The sequence below is a fragment of the Heterocephalus glaber genome, unplaced genomic scaffold (genome assembly GCF_053883595.1).
Source record: "Heterocephalus glaber isolate CG9 unplaced genomic scaffold, H.glaber_assembly_v1.0 deba00001760, whole genome shotgun sequence".
Taxonomy (NCBI): domain Eukaryota; kingdom Metazoa; phylum Chordata; class Mammalia; order Rodentia; family Bathyergidae; genus Heterocephalus; species Heterocephalus glaber.
In genome coordinates this window covers 7,948,476-7,972,592 of record NW_028258457.1, presented here as the reverse complement: position 1 = coordinate 7,972,592, position 24,117 = coordinate 7,948,476, and the positions used below count along the sequence as shown (strand labels likewise).

General features: G+C 54.5%; 1 protein-coding gene across 2 annotated transcripts; it reads right to left on the bottom strand.

The window, feature by feature from the left end:
* Positions 1–1,292: 1,292 nt before the first annotated feature.
* On the bottom strand, positions 1,293–23,441 carry Kank2 (KN motif and ankyrin repeat domains 2). Of its 2 annotated transcripts, XM_021245131.2 has the most exons (13): positions 23,150–23,441; positions 21,534–21,750; positions 20,576–20,683; positions 18,897–20,117; positions 11,355–11,459; positions 11,163–11,265; positions 10,042–10,287; positions 9,325–9,412; positions 8,634–8,853; positions 8,238–8,380; positions 5,324–5,524; positions 5,158–5,247; positions 1,293–3,464 (listed from the first exon to the last, which is right to left on the bottom strand). In XM_021245131.2, exons 3-13 carry the CDS (start codon positions 20,610–20,612, stop codon positions 3,411–3,413), a joined length of 2,508 nt encoding a protein of 835 aa, XP_021100790.1. In that variant the 5' UTR covers positions 20,613–20,683; positions 21,534–21,750; positions 23,150–23,441; the 3' UTR covers positions 1,293–3,410. The 2 variants fall into 2 exon arrangements, with proteins under 2 accessions (XP_021100790.1, XP_087057746.1); XM_087201620.1 differs by lacking the exon at positions 21,534–21,750 and having other exon boundaries at positions 23,150–23,275.
* Positions 23,442–24,117: the final 676 nt, after the last annotated feature.

Sequence of the window (24,117 nt, the reverse complement as noted above, 5' to 3'; positions counted from 1 at the left end):
GTAGCTCAATGTGACAGCCCTAAGTTCAATTTCTAGTACTGTAATCAAGCAGTCAATCAAAAATAAAGCTAGGGGAAAAAAAATAATAAAGCTAGGGAGGGCTGGGGATTTAGTTCAGTGGCACCGCACCTGCCTCAAAAGTGGAAGGTCCTGAGTTCGATCCCTGATACAAAAAATAAATAAATAAATAAAGCTAAGGGTGTAGCTCGGTGGTAGAGCACTTGCCCAGCATGCATGAGGTCCCGGGTTTTATCCTCCTTTAGTCCTGCAAAGAAAAAAAAAGTAAACAAAGCGAAGGCTAAATATATTAGGAAAAGTTTTGGCAGGAGATTTGCCAAAGTACACAAAGTGCCATTTTTACCAAGGGGGACTAGGAGCAGCCTTCATTTAGCCTTTTTTTTTTTTTTTTTTTTTTTGAGACAGGGTCTCCCTATGTAATTCAGACTGGCCTTGAACTAAGTAGCTCAGGCTGGCCTCAAACTCACTGAGATACTCCTGCCTCAGCCTCTTGAGTGGTATTAGAGGCATTCGCCACCATGCCTGGCTCTGGTAGCTTATTATTATTATTATTATTATTTTTTTTTTTTTTGGTACCGGGGATTGAACTCCGGACCTTGTGCTCGCAAAGCAGGCTCCAGAACCAGTGAGCTAGATCCTGGCCCTGGTAGCTTATTATTATTATTATTATTTTTTTTTTTGGTACCGGGGATCAAACTCGGGTCCTTGCGCTTGTGCAGCAGGCGGCGAAACCACTGAGCTAAATCGCCGGCCCGGTAGCTTATTATTTATTGTAATATTCTTGCAGCTTTCTTGTAGCTTTGAACATTTTTCAAAATAAGCATGTTTTTCAAAATAAACCTTGCCACTGAGCTGCATCCCCAGCCAAAAAAGAGATCTACTTTTTTTGGTACCGGGGATCAAACTCGGGTCCTTGCACCTGCGAGGCAGGCAGTGGAACCACTGAGCTAAATCCCTGGCCAAGATCTACTTTTTTTTTTTTGGTACCGGGGATCGAACTCCAGACCTAGATCTACTTTTAAAAATTATGATGAGCTGGGGATTTAGCTCAGTGGCACCACACCCATCTCACAAGCACAAGGTCCTGAGTTCGATCCCTGGTACCAAAAAAACCCCCAAAAAACATAAAAATCGTGATGAATATCCCACTGGTGAGCTAGGGATATAGCTCCATGGTAGGGCTCTTGTCTAGCATGTGCAGGGGCCTGGGTTCCACCCTTAGCTCTGCCAATAAAAATGTAACAGTGCAATGACACACAGACCACACACAGTAGTGCCAGCATTCTCTGCGGCTTTATTAAATTCTTTTAGCTTCTAGAAAAGATTATAAAAAAGAGTATTTCAGTTATGTGTAATACTGTCTATGGATGTACCGTGGTCAGAGGTGACATTAAAGCCTGTGATACATGGAAGAGAAGGCGGGCACAGAAGTTGGCCCCCACGGGTCTGGACAGAACAGGAACAGTGGAGACAGATGTGGAGTTATCGGAGGCCTGGGGCAGAGCTGCTTTGGGGGCTTACAATAAATGCACTTGCTGCCTTCAGGGCTAGACCTGAAGGTACAGTTGTTGTACCACTTTTCAAAGTTGCACCCTTCCATCATACACCAGCAGCAATCCCGTCTTTTGTGTGTATGTGTGACATAGGGTCTCACTATGCAGCCCAGGCTGGCTTCGAATTCCTGGAGATCCTCCTGCCTCAGCCTCCTGAGGGGTTTGTTTTCTAATTCACACAAACATACACACTGTATACGTCCATCCTGATTGTCCTGTTGGGTTTTCAAGTGTTTTTCTCTTTGGTATATCCCTTCAATAAAAAACTGAGCTGTAATTATGGCACTTAGGAGGCTGAGGCAGGAGGATCTTTGAATTCAAAGCCAGGATGTCTCAAAAAAAAAAAAAAAGCAAGCCACACTATATCCAGCCAAGAAGCCTACTTTCCTAGGACAGAAGCCAGCGCTCTGCTTTAATGGGCCTGTGACCTCCTGGGGTTTAACCCTGTTCTACCAAGGTTTGGCTTGAAAGTCCTGTAGGGACTAAGACTCTGAGAGGAGAAAGGGCGGGCCACGTGTTTGGAAGGGAATTTCTTCCCTTATCACAAGGGACACCTCAAGGCCTGGAGCCCTTTTGTTTTTGCCTCCTTACCAAGAAAAGGAACTGGAAAGAAAACCATGTTTAGCCTCTGAGGGCAAGAAGAAAACTGACAAGCCCATTTCCAACCACTGTCTCTTTACGTTTGTGCTGGGAGGCCCAGGGCGGCCAATATTTAATTGTGCACACATGGGGTTTGTGGAGCTGGCCCTGTGCTTTGCCAATGAGCACACACCCTGTTCTCTTCCTTGGAGGAGAAAGATTCTGCAGCCCTGGGAAGAAAAAAGGCAGCCGTTACTGCAGTTCCGGACTCCAGAGGCAGCAGCTACTCTGAAAACTGGATCTTTTTCTTTGGTCTCTGGGCTGGAAGGATTTTCTAGGAAAACCGACATTTGCCAGGGGCTCTGTGAGGGGAGGGGATGGATTTCTGAGTCATTTCTCCTTGTGAATTGGTGACTTCCCAGTCACAGAGCTACTGAGACATGGGCAGCAGGACCCTGAGCTCTCCCCTCCCCAAACTCGGAGGGGTTGACGCTGGCAGTAAGGGCAAGACAGAAGACAGCTGGGTGTGGTGGTGCATGCTGGTCATCCCAGCACTGCGGAGGGAGGCGGAGGCAGGAGGATCTCCTAGAGTTGGAGGCCATCCTGGGCTACACAGTGAGACCCTGTCTCAAAAAACCAAGACAGAAGGAAGAACTGAGCTTTCCGCCCTGGTGAGAACATGACAGGGAGAGAATCTGTTTTGTGAAATGACCAGAAGAGACGCCCCCAGGAGCCATCTGGGCTGTGTGCGGGGAGGGTATTATAAATCAGACCGTGAAATGCGGGGGGCAGAGGGGGCCAGGCCACTTAAGATGCGACTCGTGAGCACTCCCATTCAGGATGCAAAGGCAGAGATGCAACACCAGTGAATTTCAAATCTGGCCACAGGGACTGGGACCCTGCCCTCCCCCGCCAATGACTCAAAAACGTGACCTTTTCCGCTCGCCTCCCCCACCCCTAACTGCCGAGGATTGTGCTGTTCTCTGTTCTTTCTCCAGCCCACACCCTGGTGCCGCTGCAGACCGGGATTTAGCTTTGGTCTGGGCAGCTGCAGCTTTGAATTGAGGTCCTGGGAAAAGAAACTGGCTCGGTGCGGCGCTGGGGCTCCCTGGTGTCAAGGTTCAAAGCAGCAGAGGCGACAGCGGGGCCTCGGGGAGCAGCAGCTGGGTGGGGGGCGGGAGTGGAGAGGGTGGGAGGTGGCAGGGACCAGGATGGTTCTCTCTGGGGCTGGGTCCTGGGGAGATGCTCAGGGCTCCCTCCTCATTCTTCGACCGAGGACGACGCGGGACTCTCATCATCTGACATCGGGGCGAACTGAAATGACAGGCACAACCCTGTTTGTCTGGCATCCTTTCCAATCCCTGGAAGACTTTGGGGCCTGGTGCCGGGGATGTCGTGAGCCAGCAAGAGGCAAAATCCCTGGCCTCAAAGAGGTGGTGCCTCCAGGGGGTGAATAAACAAAAGCAATAGTTGGACGTAGTGGCGCACACCTGTCATCCCAGCTCTCAGGAGGCTGAGGCAGGAGGATTGCAAGTTAGAGCCCACCTTGGGCAACTCAGCAAGAGCTTGTCTCAAAATAAAAGATGAGCTGGATGTGGTGGCATATGCCGGTCATCCCAGCACTCAGGAGGCTGAAGCATGAAGCTTGCTTTGAGTTCAAGGGCAGCCTGGGCTACATGGCGAGAGCCTGTCTCAAAAAAACAAAACAAAACAAAAGAAAAGAGATGTGTTATATACATGCACCAACTGCCCATGAGGAATGTAATCATGATGCACTGCAAATATGTACTAATAAAAAAATTGTAAATTCAAACCAACACAGGCCCTGGGGGAGGAGGAGAGGAGCACGGAAGTGGTGTGGCTGGAGGGGGGAGAAGAGGACTCGGAGGAGGTGGGGGTGGTCACGCAGGGACTGGTGGGGCTTGGGGAGAATGGTGGCTTTCTCTTCACAGGAGTGGGAGCCATGGAAGGTTGTAAGGGGAGGGAGGTGCCGGGCCCTGGCTCTGTGGGGAGGACAGACTGAGGGGGAGTGGAGGACTGGAGCCAGGGTATAGTGTGACAGGAACAGCTCTGAGGAGCCAAGTGGGTACTGACGGCTTAGGGTTTGGCCCTGAGGAGTCTCAGGGTGCAGGGGAGGAGACACGGCCCCACGGTGACCCTCAGGGCAGGAATGAAGCCCTTTCTCTCTCAAGTCTGTGCATCACTGAGGATGGAACCAAGGGCCTTCACCCTGAGCGACCTCCCCGTTCTATCTTTGTCTTTTATGTTGAGACAGGGTCTGGCTCAGTTACTAAATTGCCCAGGCTGGGCTCAAACTGGTGATCCTCCTGCCTCAGCCTCAGAGTGCTGGGAGGACAGGACTGTACCACTACATCCAACTTAAAATGAAATGTGTCTCAAAAAAACAAAACCAGGGCCTTTGTCTCTCCTTTGGTCAGAGACAGCCCGGCAGCTCTGTTATCCTAATAAAGGCTTGCGGTGGCCTGAAAACAAAACAAAACAAAACAGGACCAGGGATTTAGCTCAGTGGTGTTGCACCTGCCTGGCAAGCGCAAGGTCCAGATTTTGATCTCTGGTAGGAAGAAAAAAAAAAGCCAAACAGAAGGATGAAGTTTGATCTCTTCCCAGGCTGGTGATGCGTGGCACGATCCCCTCTTGTGATGATGGCCAGCAGGAGCAGCAGCAGCTGTAGCCCCCAGTCAGCCGTGTTTCAGGAGGGGGAACAACCAACAGGCCACGGTGCACTGTGCTGCTCAGCAAGGAAGTCCTGCAGGTCAGCTGCATCCAATGCATCTCTCACCTTACGCGGGCTTTAGCAGGATGGGACCCCTCTGCATGTGCAGTAACTTCCGCATTTCCAGCACCAGTGAACCGTGACTCGGAGCACACGTTTGCAGCCACATAGACCTGGGTGCGAATACTGCGACCCTGTGGCTGAACCTCTTCCCACAGCCCCAGGACGCCCAGGCAGGCACCAGCCCTCCCAGCCCGGCTGCCCCGGGCTCACCGAGCACTTGATGTTCATCCGCGAGTACAGCATGGACGCGATCTCGCTCTGCCCCACGTCCAGCGCCACCATGAGTGCGGTGCTCCCGTCCTGCAGAACAGCTGTTGCTATGCGCCTGCCTGCCCGGCTGAGTCCCGCCCTCCCTGGGGTGGGTGTGGGGACTCACACGGTCCGTGAGCGAGATGTCGCAGCTGGGCACGGCCAGCAGCAGCCCCGCAATCTCCTTGTGGCCGTGCTCGCAGGCGCACATGAGGGCTGTGGAGCCGTCGTCGTCTTGGATGTTGACGTCCGCCTCGCAGGCCAGCAGGGCTTTGACCACGTCCACCCGGCCGTGGCTGACCGCCAGCATCAGGGCCGTCTGCCCCGCCTGGGCAGGGCGAGGAACACGGTTACCACCCACACAGGGACCTGGGTGTGACATCCCTGCTCCTCAGCCGTCCATGGTTCCCAAGTACCTGGACACTGGCATGCACCCCACCGCTGTAGGGTAAATAACCTCCCTACCTCTGGGCCTTTGCACTTGCTGCTCCTTCCTCTTCCCTTGGCTTCCTTCCTCTTTCCTTCCTTCCCTTCATCTTTCTTTCTTTCTTTTGGTTTTATTTTGTTTTTTGAGACTGGGTCTCGCTATATAGTTCAAGCTGGCCCTGTAGCCCAGGCTGGCCTGAAACTCACTGTGAACCTCCTGCTTCAGCCTCCTGAGTGCAAGAATTACAGGTGTGTACCCACACCCATATACAGTTTTAACTGTTTGTTTAAATTTGTTTTTCTCCTCTCCTCTTCTTTCCTTTCTTTTGCAATACTGGGGACTGAACCCAGGGCCATCACATTGAGCTACACCCTCAGCCTTTTTGTATTTTTTGAGATAGGACTCACTAGGTAGATAAGTTGCCCAGGCTGGCCTTAAACTTCTGATCCTCCTGCCTCAGCCTCCCAGAATGCTGGGAGTAACAGGCATGTACCACCATGCCTGGCTCACTGGCTCCTTCTTATCACCAAGGTTGAGGCTTAAATGTTCTATTCTCAGAGGGGCTCTGCCCTGCCGATACCCTCCCTTCACCCCTAGTCATCTACAGCAGGTTCTTCACTCCCTGGTATACAGCTGTCTAAAAACTTACCCAACTAAGATCTGCATGACTTTGTATTCATCAGTTGTACCTCAATAAAAAGTTAAATCAATGTCCATGGGGGGGGATAAATGAATAAAAAAAAGTGTGGCCTAGCCACACAATGGAGTATTATTCAGCCTTAAAAAGGAATATCATTCATCATTCTGACAGATAGGCTTTAAAACCATTACACTGAGTGAAAGAAGCCAGACACAAAAGGTCACATATTGTATCTGGCTGTCCCTTGGTGCCTGCAGATGACTGGTTCCAGGATACCTGGTAGATACTAAAATTCTTGGACATTCAAGTCCCTGGTATATCACAGTATGTTTTTTCATGGAACCTGAGCACATCCTCCTGTAGGCTTTAATTGATCTCTAGATTACTTAGAACACCGAGACAAGCCAGGTGTGGTGGTGTATGACTAATCCTCAGGAGGCTGAGGCAGGAGGGTCCCCATGAGTTTGAGGTCAACTTGGGCTACACAGTGAGTTCAAGGCCAGCCTGGACTACACAGCGAGATCTTGTCTCAAAAAATTAAAAAAAAAATCTGGAGTGCTGACCATAATTCCACTTATATGAAATGTCCTGAGTGAATCCACAGGACGGAAATTCTGCAGGTGATGCAAACATTCTGGAAATAGTGGCTGTACAACATTACAAAGCCACTAAATGCCACCTAATGATGTATGTTTACAAGATTAATCTCATGTCACTGTAAATTTCACCTCCAGTGAAAGGAAAAACAGGAAGCCATTAAACATTTTTAATTACATAATAAAAAATGGTGGGGTGTGGTGTTTCATGTCTGTAATCCCAGCACTCAGGAAGCCGAGCACAGACAGCCTAGGCTACATAGCAAGTTCCTGTCTCAAGAAAACTAAAATAAATACATGAATGAATGAATGAATGAATGAAACTTGCAACCAGGTGCAGTGGTACATTTCTATAATTCCCTCACATGGGAGGCTGAGGCAGGAGGATTGTGAATTGGAAGCCAGCCTGTGATACATAGCAAGTTCAAGGTCTGCCTGGGCTTCACAGTGAGATTCTGGGCTGGGGATTTTGCTCAGTGGTAAAGTGCTTGCCTATATGCAAGAGGCCCAGGTTCTATCCCGGCATTGGAGAAAAAAAAAGAAAGTAAGTTGTTACTTGGGAGGCTGAGGCAGGAGGATCCCAAGTTCCAGCTCACTCTGGGCAATTTAGTACCTTAGGAAGATGGTGACTCAACATAAAAGGGGCTGGCGGCATAGCTCAGTGTGAAGGCCTTAGGTTCAATCCGAGGCAGGTGGGACAGGGAGTTTGAGGCAGGGTCCGCCCATTAACACCCATCATAGCACCTGGGTTGCTCCCTCCTGTGTCCAGGCTGTGGACCAGTCCTCCCTACTCACCATCCACTGGGTCCTGGGTGCCTTCTTCTATATGCAGACACCTGACACCCCCCACTCAACTCGTCTGCTGGCTTCTGCTCCTCGGTGTAGGACCCCAGCAAGCTCTCAGGCACGGGCAATGCCAGTAAACTCCCTTGGGTCCTCCCAGACCGAATCCCAGCCCTGCCACTGCCTGAAGAGCTTGTGGCTCCAGGAGCCCCTGGCCAGTGCAGGAGCCTTGGGACAGTGGAGACTGAACCTCCTTGTCTACACCTGAGTCCCCAGCACAGGGCACCAAGTTCCTGGGTTCAAACCCCACTTTTCTGTTTGGTGTTTTGAGATGGGGTCTCACTATGTAGCCCAGGCCAGCCTTGAACTTGCAGCAATCCTCCTGCCTCAGCCTCCGAGTGCTGAGATGACAGGTGTGCACCACCCAGGGCTGCTCAAATCCTGCTTCCGACTTTGAACCCGAGGAAATGACACTGCTTGTCTGAGCCTCAGTTTCCCTGTCGACGCAGCAGGGTGGAGTGAGGGGCTGGCAGACGGCTGGGACTTCGGAAAGGGGGAAGTGCAGCGTGGGTCTGACGTGGCCAGGGCCACCTACCTGGCTGGCTTTGGCATTGACATCTCCAAGGCGGAAGAGCTGAACGACAGTCTTGATGTCGTCCTGGGTCTTCAGGGTGGCCAGGGCGGTGAGCATGATGGGGCTGTAGCCGGCACGGTTCTGTTTGTCCACCTGGCAGAGGCCTGCGTGGGGATACAGCGCCTGTCAACCGGCCGCCTTGTGTCACGCTCCCCGTGAGGCCAGTCCTCCTCCTCCCCGTCCAGGCCTGGCCTGGTTCCCCCTTCCTTCCTGGGAGTCTGCACCTCCACCCTGTTCATCCACCGGACCTGGGGCCCACAGTGGCATCCACGTTCAGGGCCAGGACTAGGAGCAGAGGCTGAAGCAGGAGGATTGCCCAGGCTCTGTTTCCCTGTCTGACCCGGGCCACAGGCTCACCGCTGTCCAGCAGCTGTCGTACCACGGGGAAGTTGGCATGGGACACAGAGTAGTGTAGCGCGGTGTTGCCGTTGCTGTCGGCGATGTTGACCACATAGTCCAGCAGCCGGGCTGACATGGCCCGGAAGGTGACCAGGTGGCGCCGCACCAGCTCAGGGTGGGCGTCGCTGCGGCAGGCCAGGCGCAACCACTCCTGCAGCACGGTGGTGTAGGCCACTTTCTGGGCGGGTCGGTGGGAGAGAGGTGTGAGGGGGCAGGATGCAGGGTGGACACCCCACCCCACAGAGACCCCTGGGAGCAAACTGGGGCGATCTTGTCTTGAAAAGGTCCTGGAGGGAAGTGTGAATGAATGCCCCATTTCAGTAAGACCCTTGATGCTGGGCCAGGAGGCTGAGGCAGGAGGATCTCATATTCCAGCCCAGCCTGGGGAATGTAGCAATTTGGTGAGACCTTGTCTCAGAATAAAAACATAAAAAGGGCTGAGGATGGAACTCAGTGCAAAAGCTCTGGGTTCAATCCCAGTACTACCAAAAATAAAGAATGCGAAAGAGTACTGAAGGGAACCACAGACATCGCAAAGCAGTTCCCAGGTCCTGCCCCAGAGCTGTGACACTACCCACCCGGGTCTCTGGTCCTCCCTGGGGGTGGGGGCACCGAAGGTGAGGCAGCAGCGGGGGAGGCCTGGCCATACCAGCTCCCGCTCGGTAAGCGCGTTGGCGTTGCCCAGGTATTTCTCCAGCGCCAGGCAGGCCGAGATGAGGTCAGGGCTCAGCTCCATCCTGCAGGGGGCGCACAAGAAGGTGTTCATTTAGGGCTGGGAATGGAACCCAGGGCCTCACGCCTGCTGGGGAAGTACTCACCACTGAGATACACCCCCAGTCCTTGATATGTATCTTTTTATTTTTTCCTCATCTATTTACTTTAGTTTTTGAGACAGGGTCTCAGTATGTAGTTCAGGTTGGCCTTGAACTCACTATGTAGCCTGAACTGGCCTCAAACTCACAGAGATCCTGCTGCCTCGGCCTCCCCAGTAGCTGAGGTTATAGGTGTCCACCACCACACCTAGCAAGTTTATGGGGCTCAGTGCTCTTCTCATCGATGCTCATGTGACCCCACCAGAGGCTAAGTGAATGGTGGCATCACAGACGCCCTACTCCAGGGCCAGGCTTTTACACTATACCCCAAGGCTCAGACATGGGGAGCACAAAGACTAACAGGAAGTGGATGCACAGGCTAATTTATTCCAAATGGTCAGCGGTGGAAGAGGAAATCTTGCATTGTTTACTAATTCAGACTATGGTGTGCATGAATGATAGGAAGTTTCCTCCGGGGCCTGAATGGTGGGATGTAAAGCAGAGGTTCACCCACCCTTGGCCATGTCCGAATCCCTTCCACCCAGAAAACTGACCGGATCTCGTCCTCAGAGTTGGTGCCCGCTGCCTCCTCAGCCAGGGGCGCATGCTGAGCCTCCCGAGATAGCTGGCACCCCGGCAGGCTGGTCTGGGGCGCCACTGCAGTGGTCCCTGGGGGCCTGCACTGTGGGGCTCCGGCCACACTTGGAAGCCTCTCTTCCGGCTCCGGAGCCTCATTCTCTGTGCTGTCATTGTCGGAGAAGTTCTCGGCTGTGCTGGAGCCTTCGGAGGAGGACTCGTACCTGGGGAGGACAGAGGTGGGGGACACGCTGTAGGTAGGAGGGGACACAGCAGGGCAGGAACAGAGGCATCTGCAGGTCTGCCCTCCCTGGGGCTCAGCGTCCCCATATGTTAGATGGGGATGATGGTGACATGATCCACGGGGGCTGCAGATGTGCCTGTGGCATCAGGTACACAGTTATTGCTCAGTAAGCATTAACTGCCAGGCACTGTGGCCCACGCCTGTAATCCCAGCACTCAGGAGGCTGAGGCAGGAGGGTGTCTGTGAGGTCGAGGCCAACCTGGGCTACATGGTGAGACCCTGTCTCAAAGAACAAAAAATAAACATTAGCCGTGACAGTGATCATGCGGTGGGGGGGTTGCTTCCCCTTCTGGCCCTCAGGACCCCCTGCCCCCGTCCCTCATGCAGGGCTCCCTACTCTTACGGACGGCCTGCCTTCCACAGGACCCTCTTTTTTTTTTTTTTTTTTTTGGTACTGAGGATTGAACTCAGGTCCTTGCACTTGCACAGCAGGCAGCGAAACAACTGAGCTAAATGCCTGGCCTGGGACCCTCTTTTTTTTAAAAAAAGTTTTTGAAGTACCGAGATTGAACCCAGAGTCTTCATACTGAGCTACATCCTCAGCTCTTTTCTATTTTTATTTTTTGAGACAGGGTCTCACTATGTGGCCCAGGCTGGCCTCAAACTCACACTGATCTTCTTGTCTCAGCCTCCCGAGTGCTGGGATGACAGGTGTGCGCCACCACGCCCAGCTCTGATGGTGTGATTCACTGAATTAACCATAATGAAGGATGCGGAACAGGGTGTTGGGTCCCCTCTTTCCCGCGCATGCAGGACCTGAGGGACAGACGGGCTGCAAGGTAGGGAGCTCCTCACCCGCCATTGACTCCCACGAACTGCAGGCTCCTCCCCTGCGCTGCCGGGTCTGCGGGCTCCTCCTTCCTCTTCATGATGGACCGCATTCCCACCTGGGGCCCTCCTGGAGGGGCAGTGACAGGAGGGTTCTTGGACACGCCGCCATGCTGGGCGCCCGGTGTCCTGGCCCCCTTGGTAGCCATGGCCACTCACCTGCTCCCCCCGGGTCCCCCGACGCCCACGACACCTGGCTGGGGGGCTCCCCGTGGGCAGGGTCAGCGGCAGCCACCCGGCCTGTGTTCTCCTCTGATGCCGACCCTGAGGGGAAGGAGGGCGACTCTAAGGGTGCCTGTGGAGGACCCGACGGGACACCAGAAATGAGGCGTCACAGGTGCCACAAGCCAACGACAGCCTCGTAAGAGCCAAGCCCAGGGTCATGTTCACTGAGCAGGCACTGTCTCACAGACATCAAATCTCCCGTCTCTGAGGACTCAGATGATTACAGAAGAGGAAACTGAGGCTCGGGAGTTATTAGGGATGAAGAGCTGAGCTGGGAGTGGTGGCGCATGCTTGTCATCCTCTCAGGAGGCTGAGGCAGGAAGATCACTGGGAGTTTGAGGCCATCCCGGACAACTTAGCTACTTAGTGGGACCCTGTCCCATAACTTAAAAAACAGTCTGAGAATGCAGCTCAGTGTAAAGGCCCTGGGTTCAACTCCTAGAATTGAAAAAAGGTTTGATCACAGCCAAGAGCCATCCCACAGCACTGTCATCACGAAGCAGATGACAAAATACAGGGCTTAGGAAACACCACCACGTCAAAATCAAATATCAAGACCAAGTATCTCTTCATGAAAGATGACTGTAAACTCTGTCTTTTTTGTTTGTTTTTGGTACTGGGGATCTAACTCGGGTCCTTGCGCTAGTGGCAAAACCACTGAGCTAAATCCCCGGCCCTCGGTCTTTTCTGTAGGTAGGTGAAGTCTCACTATGTTGCCCAGACTGGCCTCAAGCAACCCACCCTCCTCAGCCTCCTGAGTAACTGGAATTGTGGGCATTAGATACCACGCTTAGCTTTTTTCCTGTGTATTTTTGATCTTGTGTTGGTTCAATCTAGAGACCCACAACCCACAGACTTGGAGGGTTGGCTGTATTACCTGTTTTGTACTAGTTGGTGTTATTTTTTGTTGTTGTTGTTCTTTTGGTACCAGGGATCAAAGTTGGACTTGGGTCCTTCTGTATTTGGTGTTCATATCTGAACTCAGATTAGAAAGTGCCATGTAAGCTTTGGAAGGTGGGCCTGTTTTTCTTTTGGGGTGGAATAAAACTTGGTGCTGCTCAGTTTTTTTTCTGTGCACTATTTAAAAAATTATAGCTGGGTGTGGTGGTGCACACCTGTCATCCCATCAGGCTGGGAGGCTGAGGCAGGAGGATCCCAGTTCGAGCCCAGTCTGGGCAATTTACCAAGGCTCTGTCACAAAATAAAACAATTTTCGGAAGGGCTGTGGTTAACTCAGTGGTGAGCACTTGGTCAGCATGCGCAAGGCCCGGAGGCCCAGCCTCAGCACCGACAAAAGAATAAAAAAAAAATCAGGAGATTGCCTCGCCAGGCATTTGCTCTTGACTCCCAGGGTGGGTTCAAGGCCGGCTCTCCAGAGCCCAGCCGCACCCTGCTCTGGGATGCACTCCGCTCTGTCACCACCCTGCCCATCTGTGATCTCTGCCTGGACTCTCCGCCCCTTGCTGCTGAATTTGAGTGGGCCCATGAATTTGAAGTAGCAACTGCACATGTCAAAAAAATGCTAGCCATGAAAAGGAGGTAAGAATTTGTCGTCTGTCTTGCTGGGCATGTGGGTGCACGCCTGGAGTCCCAGCTCTTCAGGAGTCTGAGGCAGGAGGGTCGCCATGAGTTCACTGTCAGCCTGGGCTACACAGGGAGACTCTGTGTCAAACACAAAACTTGTTCTTCAGTGGCAGTGGCAGGAAGGGGTGATGCGGAAGCCACAGATGGCCCGGGGGCAGAGGGGCCCTGAGTGGATCCCCACTCAGGGGTGGGAAGTGGCCACTGATCCCCTGCTCCAGGCTGCCCATCTGAGGCTTCCCCTGTGGCCCATCCCAGCTTGGGAAGTGGACGCCCTTGGGCACTGTGACCAGGACATCCGTCACCTTTGTCCTCACACCAACCTGGGTAGCCTTTCTTTGTGTCAGAATACACGAAGTTCATCATTCTGACCTTTTGTTGTTGTTGCTGTTGAGACAGGGTCTCACTATATAGCTCAGGCTGGCCTTGAACTATGTAGCCTGGGCTGGCCTTAAACTCACAGCAATTCTCCTGCCTCAGCCTCCCAGACGCTGGGATGACAGGCATTGTAACCATTTATTTTATTTATTTTTTTGGTACCAGGGATCGAACTCGGGTCCTTGTGCTTGCAAGGCAGGCAGCGGAACCACTGAGCTAGATCCCTGGCCCCAAAATAAACGTTTCTTTTTTTTGGGGGGGACACCGGGGATCAAACTCTGGTCCTTGTGCTTATGGGGCAAGTGGCGGAACCAGTGAGCTAAATCCCACTCTGTAACCACTTTTAAGTGCCAGCATGGAACCCAGGGCCTGAGCAAGCACCCAGCCTGCAGGTGCCACCACGGCCAGCAGCTTTATCGTTTTTTGAGTGGTTAAACAGGGTTGGGTGTGTGGCTCTGTGTTGAGTGCTCTCTTAGCATGCATAAGGCCCTGGGTTCCATCCCCAGCACTGCAAAAATACATAAAGAAGTAATTGAGAAACTTGAACAGAGCCATTTTGTGACTTAAGAAAAATTCAAATTCACTGAAATTCAAATTGATTACATAAGGCCTTGTTCTCTGGCATTAAAATAGCAGAACTGGAAGTTTCTTCTGACATCTGATGGCCCACGTAACCAAAAATATTTACCACCCTGGCCCTTGACAGGAAAAGTTCACAGATACTTGTTCCAGAAGTAAATCCCCTGTCAGTGCCAGGCAGGGTGGCAGATACCTGTACTCCCAACCACTTGGGAGGCTGAGGCAGGAGGATGACCTTGAGTTTGAGGCCAGCCTGGGCTACATAGCAAAAAAAAATTTTTTTTTTTTTTTTGGTACCAGGGATTGAACTCGGATCCTTCCGCTTGCAAGACAGGCAGTGGAAGCACAAATCCCCAGCCCCCATAGCAAAAAATTTTAAAAACAGTAAAAAGCATTCTCGGCTCAGGCCATACAAAACAGGCAGCCGGCCAATTTCAGCTAGAGGCCACAGACTGCCAGTCCTGGTGAGGAATATGCTGGGAATGGCTGAAAACTGCTCACAGAAAAACAAAGGCTATAAAGAAGTGACTCACAGTGGAATCTTATTAAGCATACAAGGAGGTGGTCAATCCCACCAGAAGGGAGAGAAATGCAGATTAAAACAATAAAGACACACGACTCTGTACCAATGGCAGATGGGCAAAAAACCGTAGGATAATCAGAGTGTGGTGGTGCACGCCTGTCATCCCAGCACTTGGGAGGCTGAGGCTGGAGGGTTACTGTGAGTTTGAGGACAGCCTGGGCTACAGAGTGAGATCCTGTCTTAAAACAAACACACAAAGGGAAAATAATGTACAAAGGGCTGGGGATTTAGCTCAGTGGTTCAGCCGCCTGCCCTGCAAGCGCAAGGACCCAAGTTCGATCCCCAATACCAAAAAAAAAAAAAAAAAAAAAAAGTACGTAGAGGAAACAAGGGCCAGGATGCAGCTCAGTGGTAGAGCGCTTGCCTAGGAAATGCTAATTCCTGGGTTCCATCCCAGCACCGCAAAAAACAAGAGGGAGAGGAGAGGAAAAAAATGAGAAACAGAAAGAGGTTTGTTTTTCTGAAACACAACACCATTTAAGGAAATTAAACACGCAGGGCATATTTTTCAAGGACACCAAATAACTAAAGCAGCCTCTGGAAGGTGGGGTGTGGGAATGATATTCCACAGGGTAGGAAGCCGGGGGCCGTGGCACAGGGCTGTGATCCCAGCTCCTTGGAAGCTGAGGCAGGAGGATCGCCTGAGGCCAAGAGTTCAAGGACAGCATGGGCAACACCGAGAGACCCTGTCTCAAAGAAAAAACAAAGATTAAAAAGTAATTGGGGGCCGGGGATTTAGCCCACTGGTTCTACCGCCTGCCTCGCAAGCACAAGGTCCTGAGTTCGATCCCCTGTACCAAAAAAAAAAAAAAAGTAAATGGGGCAGGAGTGGAATTGGTGGTGGGGTCTGTGAGTGGCCCATGGCAGAGATTAGCAAATTATGTCTGTGGGTGGTTTTTACATTTTTTCTCCCTTCCTTTTTCTGGGGACTGGTGATTGAACCCCGAGTGTTCACCTTCACACTGAGCTACAACCCCAGCCCTCTCTTTTTTTTTTTTAATTTTGAGGCAGGGCCTCGGTAAATTGCCCAGGCTGGGCTGGAACTTGCGATCCTCCTGCCACAGCCCCCTAGAGTGCTGGGATGACAGGTATGCACCGCCACACCCTGCTTATCTGCTCAACATATTGTCTGTGGCTGATTCTATGTTACAAAAGAAGATAATGAGGCACTGAATGCATCAACTATATAGATCAAATATGTACTTGTGTATTAAGTCATCTTCAAAAGCGAGGGAAATAAAGAACTCAGCTAGAGGTGAGCTGATGTAGCCCAGGCAACTTAGTGACTTAGTGAGACCCTGTCTCAAAAATTAAAAAATAAAAAGTGCTGGGCTGGGGATTTAGCTCAGTGGTTTCCACCGCCTACCTCGAAAGCGCAAGGTCCCAAGTTTGATCCCCAGTACCAAAAAAAAAAAAAAAAAAAAAAAGTGCTGGGGATGGAGCTCACTGTGAAGGTCCTGAGTTCAACCCCCATCCCACAAAAATAAATACAGAAGTAGCACTGCTGAAGAATTTTTACTAAGAGGAAGAACAGCCCCTGGGATGATGTCAAGTAGAAGAAAAAATTAATCTGTAATTTATTTCTTCCGGTGTTTGGGATGGAACCCAGGGCCTGGGGAGGGCTCCAACACTGAGCTACCTCTTAGGCCACGGGAGAGTGGAAATCTTGGCTTAGAGGATGGCGCACAAGTCCCTGAGGCTCCCTGTGTCCCCACTGCCTCACTCGTACAGGGTGGGTCCAAACGCTGCTCACCTCATTGGGTTGCTGGGGATTGAAATGAATTAAAATACCCCTCAAAAAGGCATTAAATAAATGCCCTGGCATACTCTATGTGCTTTTCCGTTTGAGACAGGGTCTTGCTATGTAGTCCAGGTTGGTCTGGAACTCTCAAGAAATCCTCCTGCTTCAGCCTCTTGAGTGCTGAGATTACAGGCCTGCACCACCACGCTTGGCTCCTATGTGCTTTTAAAACCAAGATAGTGTTGGGACCCACCAGGGATTTAGCTCAGTGGTGCCGCTGCCTGGCTCGAAAGTGCAAGGTCCTGAGTTCAATCCCTGGTACCAAAGCAACACAACAAAAACAAAATTAAGATAGTGTTGGGACTGTAGCTCAGTGGTCTATAATGCACAAGGCCCTGTGTTCCATCCTCAGTACTACTCAAAAAATAGTAAGTAGAATAACGCTGATAGCAATTTCCATCAGCTGTGTTGTCAGCCATGAGAAACATATATCATTATCATTATTGTTATTATTTTGGTACTGGGGATCAAACTTGGGACCTTGGGTTTGTTTTTTTGTTTTTTGTTTTGGTACCGGGGATTGAACTCGGGTCCTTGGGCTCAACCACTGAGCTAAATCCCCCGCCCAGGGACCTTGCACTTGTGAGGCAGGCGCTGGAACCACTGAGCTAAATACCAGGCCACATGTATCATTATTTTATGCATTAAACAAATGCAGAAGCCATTCGGTGGTGCCTGTCATCCCAGCACTTGGGAGGCTGAGGCTGGAGGATCACCACAACGAGTTCGAGGCCAACCTGGGCTACACAGCAAGACTGTCTCAAAAGAAAACAAAAATATGTGCAGCCAGGCGTGGTGCCACATACCAGCAATCTCAGTACTATGGGAGGGTGAGGCAGGACTACAAGTCTGAGCCCACACTGGGCAACTTTAGCCAGACATTGTCTCAAAATTAAAAAATCAAAAGGGCCAGGATGAGGCTCAGAGGGAGAGCACTTGTACAGCATGCTCACTGCTGTAGGGTCAAACCCTAGCACTGCAAAAAAAAAAAAGAGCAGAGCACACAATAGGTGCTCCATAAACACTTAACCCGTGAGATGACACGGAAAGGTACAAACCCACTCCAGTTCTGCCCAAGCAACACAGAGAACAGCACCACAGCAGGGTGAGGGGGTGAAATGTAACAGAACGGGCAGTGGCACGCACGGCATGGACAGCACGTCCCAGGCTGGCCAGGCAGGGCCTCTGGCAGAGGCTGGAACTGTAGGGTGGGTGTCTGGATGCACAGGGAACAGAGGGTGGGGATGGGATCTGGGGCCTCGCCTGCAGCCCATGCCCTGGGGACACCAGCAGGCATCTGGGCACCTGACACTAGGAGCTGGATGAGAAACAGGGCCCCGTCATTTTTTGAGAGAGGATCTCGCTATGTGGTTCAGGCTGGCCTTGAACTCACTATGTAGCCCAGGCTGGCCTGGAACTTTCAGTGATCCTCCTGCCTCAGCCTCCCCAGTGCTGGGATGACAGGCATGCACCACCACACCCGGCAGTCCTGAAAATTGTTAGCAAAGCATGGATTGAGCACTTCCTGTATCCAGGATTCATAAAGGTTCTAGAGCCAGCAGGAGGGCAGAGGGGAGAGAGGTAATGTCACTCCTCCGGGTCTGGTTGCACAGGAGGAAGTGGAATTGAAACCTGGGAGCCCTGGTTCATCCTCTTTAGCCTCTCCTTGGGTGAAATCCTGGGCACAGCACTCAGCACTCCCTGGCCAGCACCCCAGAAGGGACAGCTGTCCTTGTTAGGATGAATCATGCTGCAGCTTCTCCCAGGGCAGCAGGAGCAGGGCAGCTGGCATTCTGCATGCCCAGCATCCTCTTTCCTGGCAGGAGGATTCAGCACTTCCCCTGGGGGAATCCCCTTTCTTAGGTCAGGCTCCTCTACCCTCAGGATCCAAGCAGTGAAGGACACAGGGACAGCTGCCCATGAGGGCCCTCTGGGGGTTTTCCTGTTATTTTTGAGACAGGGTCTTGCTATGTAGCCCAGGCCAACCTCAAACTCACGGCAATCCTCCTGCCTTACCCTCCTCTGGGGCTTTTACTGGTGCTCTTTGAACTAAGCGGCTCACTTTGCGCTGAGCTACCAGGCCAGATTCCTGGAACAACGGGGCTGTCTTCCTGTACCTGCCTGAGAGAGAAACCTTCACGGTAGACAGGAGTAGACAGTTAAGTTACAGATTCCTGGGTATCTGAGCACCTGGATCCAGCCTTGCCTGATGGTGTCACTTAAATTATACAAACAACTCATTTCCTTCCCATTGCTTAAAGTGGTCTGCGATAGATTCCTGCCATTTACTGAAAAATCATTTTTTTGGGTTGTTTGTTTTGTGAGATAGGGTCTCGATATGTCGTTCAGGCTGGCCTTGAACTCATGGCAATCTTCCTGCCTCAGCCTCCCAGGTGCTGGGATGACAGGCGTGCACCCCTGCACCGGTTCCCAGTTTCACGGATGAAGAGACAGAGGTCCAGAGGGCCGCAGTGGGCCGGCTGGTAGAAGGTGGGGCTGGGTCATGATAAGAAGAGGGACCCCACACCCGACCTCCCCGCCTGTGGTCTCTCACCTGTGGCCACCTCACAGCTCCGCTCTGTGATGCTGATTTTCTTGACTACGTGGATGTTGCTGGCGGGCACAGTGGGCACTGGGCACATGGTCTCCACTACCTCGTGGCTGCAGAACATGGCGGGGCTCTCAGGCTCCCCCGATGTCACCAAGGCCCTCAGGCCTGTCCCGTAGGGCTCCAGGCTCTGGGCTCGCTGGGCAGGGGCCCCGGTGGTGGTGCTGGCTGCCACCTCCACCTCCCGAGGCCCCTCCACCACTCGGATGGTGTCCACGCGGACCGGAGTGTCGGGTGGCGGCCAGGCCTGGGGCTGGGGCTCGGCCTGCCGGGCCTGGGCCGCCTGCAGGTCCTGCAGTGCCTTCTTGAGCTGCGTCTCCAACACGGCGACCTTGGCAGCGAGCGCCGCCTCCCCGTCAGGCAAGCCCAAGTCCCGTTCTCGAACCCAGGTGCCCACACTGCGGGCGTCAAGTGCCGAAGGGTCTTCGAGGGGCTCAGGGAGGTCCAGGCAGAGCTCGCTGCGGGCCCACGCGCCGGCGGGGTGGCCCAGGAACTTCTGGCTCTTGAGCTGCACGGCGAGCTGCCGCTTCTCCTCCTGGAGCACGGACAGCTTCACCTGGAGCACTGGGATCAGCTTCACCTGCTCCTCCAGCTGCCGCAGCTTCCGCAGGGCGCCTGCCATCTGCTCCCGCACATGTGCCAGGTGCCCGGCGCTGGGCGGCACTGGCGTGGACAGTCCCGAGCCACGTGGCGTTAGAGGGGGCGGCAGCCCCACACCCACCAGGGAGCTGGTGGAGCCGGCGGCGCTGGGCGTCAGGGAGCCCAGGCCCGAGGGTGCGGCTGCCTGGTCCTCGAGGCGGCGCCGGGCGTCCAGCAGCGTCCGCTCCACTCGGGGGTTGAAGCCACCAGTGCCGCCTGTCTCCAGGGCGCCATACTGCGGGTAGAAGCCTCGGCCGCAGTAGGAGTAGGCCGAGTGGCGGCTGTCCCCGCTTGCATTGGAGCACAGCGACTCTGTGGACGTCCACCAGGAGCCTGGCCCTCGGGGCAGGGAGCCCAGGCGGGGACGGCGCTGCACGGCCACCCGCCGCAGTGTGTGGCCCTTCTCAATGTCGTCTACATACTTGAGGAAGTCCAGGTCCAGGTGGTAGCCGTAGGGTGTCTCCACAGAGTAAGGAGGGTCGGGCTCCTTGGGTGGGAAGGCAGGCGGTGAGGTGGGGCCGGGGGTCCCTGGGTTGGGGGAGAAAGGCCAGGGCTTCTAAATACTGCTGTCCCCCTTCTTGGGGTGCAGAGGGGCCCTGGGGACAGCCAGGGACAACTGTCTCCACTCTTAGATCACCCTGCCCGTCTTTCCCCAGGCCCGCAGTGCTGGGCCATGTCCCTCCCCGCATCCCGAAGGCCGGGGTCCCTTCAGCTCTCAAACCGAGGCCCCTCCCCAGGACTCGGTTTCCCACTGGGATCCTCCAGGGCAGAGCTGAGTCTCCCCTCAGGACACTCAGAGCAGGGCCCTCTCTCTGCCCTTGAGATGTCTCCCCTCCGGGCCTCAGCACTGGGCCACAACTTCCCAGGCCTCTCCCAGGACAGCCTGTGTCCCCTCAGGCCACCTCTCCTTCCCAGCAAGACCTTCCGGTCCTCCGAGTCCTCCCAGGGCTGGGCTGGGCCCTCTCCTCCTCCCTCAGACCCCTGACCTGGGAATGGGGCTGGCACGTGCAGGACCTGGGCCATCCTCTCGTCCCTCCGCAGGAGTCTCCTGGGGCCCTTGAGTCAGACTTCAGGAAGCACCGGCCAAGGCTGACCTGGGGACAGGGGGTGTTGGGGCCGGGGTCAGGCCTTGTCTGACCCTCCCCTCGGTGCGCATCCAGCCTGGCTGCCGAAAGGCCTGGAACAAAGAAACCAAGCCTCCCCGCCTTTGTGCACATCTGTCCAGCCTCTGGACAGGCTCCAGCTGTTCCTGCAGCCCTGCCTCCACATGGCCCCCGGCTGGGGGCCCCAAGCCCGACAGCCCCACCCTTCCTGTACCCCCTCCCCGCAGCCCGCCTGAGTTGGCCACAGGGAAAGATCGGGGCTAAGTCGGCCCGCGGGGAGGGGGCTGGGCACTAACTGGGACAGCCTTTCTGCAAGGATCCAGGAAGGAGACATGGGGGACAAAAGGAGGAGACAAGGCATGGGGGGCAGGGACCCCTAAGCGACCCCAAAGCAGAAAGCCGGGTCCAGCCAGGCCCAACGATGGGGGCGGGTAGGGAAAATGGGGGAGGTGGCAAGTTGTGAAGCCTTTCCCCTTTATGGAAACAATTTTCTCTAAAAATAAACAGTTTTGCTGCTGCTGCACAGAACTTCCTGCCCCCCAGGATGCGTCCCGGCTTGGGTGTGCAGCAGGGACACGGGGCTGGGCTGCAGGCCCGGGAAGTCATGGGGGTGGAGGAGAGGAAGTAAAAGGGGGTGCCCAGAGGTGCCAAGAGGGAGGAACAATCAGGGACTCTCACTAACGGCCTCCCCGGCCCTGGAGTTCGGCCAGGGCCCTTTTGTCCCTGACACCCTGCCTGAACTTGGCCAGTCCTTTCAGCTGTCAGACCCACAGCCGCTCTGCTGGAGGGACCTCCACACACCCCACCACCAAAGCAGCCCCGGGCAGCAGGCAGCGAGTACCTGGGACGATGGGGCAGGTGGGGTCCCTGGCGGGCATGAAGGCTGGGCCTGAAGCTGCTGAGTGTCCTGTCCTTGTCTCCTGTCTTGCTCAGTCTCTCTTCCGTCTCTCCACGCCTCTGTCCTCTGTGTCGCTCCGCCTCTGTCTCTCTGTGTCTCTCTCCACTTCTCTCTCCCTGTCTCTCCACGTCTCCGTCCTCGCTTCACTGTCTGTCAGTACCTGGAGCACAAGGTCACCAGGTCACAGATTGTAGGAAATTTACTTTTCCATCTGCAGGGAGCTGCATCCCCCTGAGCAACAGGAAATTGATCCAAAATGTTTTCTGGGGACCTAAGAGAGGTCTAGAGGTGGCAGGCGAGGAAAACAGGGGGGTGGGGTGGTGGTGGGTGGTGGTGGTGGTGTTGGAGGTGAAATAAATAATGTTAATAACTGTAACAATAATAACACCGGTTTTGACTTTTTTTGGCGGTACTGGGGATTGAACCCAGGAATGCTGTACCACTGAGGTACATACCCAGCCCCTTTTTCATTTTTTTTTTTTTTTTTTGGTACCGGGGATCTAACTTGGGTCCTTGCGCTTGCGCAGCAGGCGGCGAAACCACTGAGCCAAATCCCCGGCCCCCCTTTTTCATTTTTTGAGACAGGGTCTTTCCTAGTTGCTCAGGCTGGACTCGAACTTATCCTCCTGCCTCAGCCTCCCTGAGTACAGGGATTACAGGCATGTGTCCCTGCACACTGTCATGACAACCTACGAGGTGAGTAGTTCCCAGCTCAGTTTACATATGGAGAATCTAAAAGGGGCACAGGAAGCTCAGCGGCTTGCCCAGGGTCATTCGGGCAGTGAAGAAATGGCTATCCCTGGATTTGACTGAGCTCAAGCTCGGCCCCCATTCCCACAGGCCACCTCTACCCATTTCTCAGACGCGGAGACTGAGGCTTGGGCGTCTCTCGTCACTGACCACCCTTCACGTAGCCCTGTGTCTCAGGGGATGGGAGAATATGGGGGGGGGCGCTGAGGCCCCTCTTTTGCTATAGGCTTCCCCGGGGCACAGAGAGGACAGACAGGACACTCCCGACCGGGGACAGGCAGGGGAGCTCAGGGAAGGGGTGTAGGGGTCTCCCCACGGCGCCGTTCCACCAGGTCGGGCATTTCTGTTGGTTTTCTTGCCCCTCTCCTGGCCCCCCCAGGACCCCACCCGGTGCAGGGAGGAGGCGGGGCCTGCGGGGTCCCCTGCTAATGGCAAACAGCTGCAGCTCCCCTCGCCGTCCCGGACACCTCCCCGCTGCCTGGGGCCTGGGGACAGGGCAGAGGGAGGGGGACGGGGCAGAGGGACAGAGACAGGCGAGCGGGGAGAGGAGGGCAGGGATGAGCGAGATCTGCAGGGCTGAGGAAGGGACGGGTGTGGGAGGAGGGGGAAAGGGCCGGGGTCAAACATGAGGACCCCTCAATGGCGCGGGGGCCATGGCGCTCCAACTTCCCAAAGTTGGTGCACAGAGTGGAGCTGCAGGGAGCGGTTCCTGGGCACCCGCGAGGTCCTGCCCAGGGTTGGGTAGGTGATGATTACACCGGAACCGTGAACCGGCCTCGAACCCCGACCCAGCCCCGAGTCCCACTCGCCTGGCGCGCTCCGGCTGCCGCCGTCACTGTGTCCCGCCGCCCCTGCGTCCTCCGCGCACCGCCGTCCGCCCAGCCGCCTGGGCCTCGGTGGCCACGCCCCGGCCACGCCCCAACATGAACACGCCCCTCGTGTCGGCCTCACCCCCTCACCGCTGGAGGGGGCCGTCCTGGGGTTCACGTGCGAGGTGGGAGGCGGGGCAGTGCAGTCCTGGGTGAACACGCGCTCACCTGGACGGCAAGTGAGTGTGTGCACGTCTGAGTCGGTCTGATCTCGTCCTGTCCTCCCCACTGTGGCCACCTCAGGTCACAGGGGCGGGATCCCATTCCGCTGGCCTCCCCCGCTGGGCCTCCGAGGGCGGGGCTGCGTGGAGGCGGGGCTGGTCTGGGTCCAGCGGGGGGAGGGCGCGCAGCCGCGGCAGCGGGAGGCCACGCCCCCCCCAAGGCCAAGGGTGGAAGCCGCCCAGCGCCGGCCTGGTACGCGGTGGAGTGACCGCTGTGGGGCGGGGAGGGGGCAGCTTCGGCGCGAGGCTGCACGGGCGGCTGCCGAGGCCTGGGCCGCAGGAGTCAGGCTGACTTGGACTCCGATCCCAGACCAGTCGGGCTTTTACTGTGCTATTGCCTCAGTTTCCCCATCTGCTGTATGGGGCCATTCATGTCGCCTACTTGATAGAGGTGCTGAGGAGATCCCCTGACCACTAAGCAGGGGCCTGATGGAGGGCCCTCAGGTAGAAAGGCCCATAAATTGGGTGGCTTGAGCTGGGTGTGGTGGTGCACCTCTGTCAGTCTAGCACTGCAGAGGCCCAGGCAGGAGGATCGCTGCAAGTTTGAGGCCAGCGTAGGATACATAGTGAGTTTAAGGCCGGCTCAAACTATACAACACAGCCCTGTTTCAAAAAACAAAACCAAAGAATTATATGTCCTACATTTTGGAAGGGGAGGGCGCTAGACACCAAACCTGGGGTGCATTC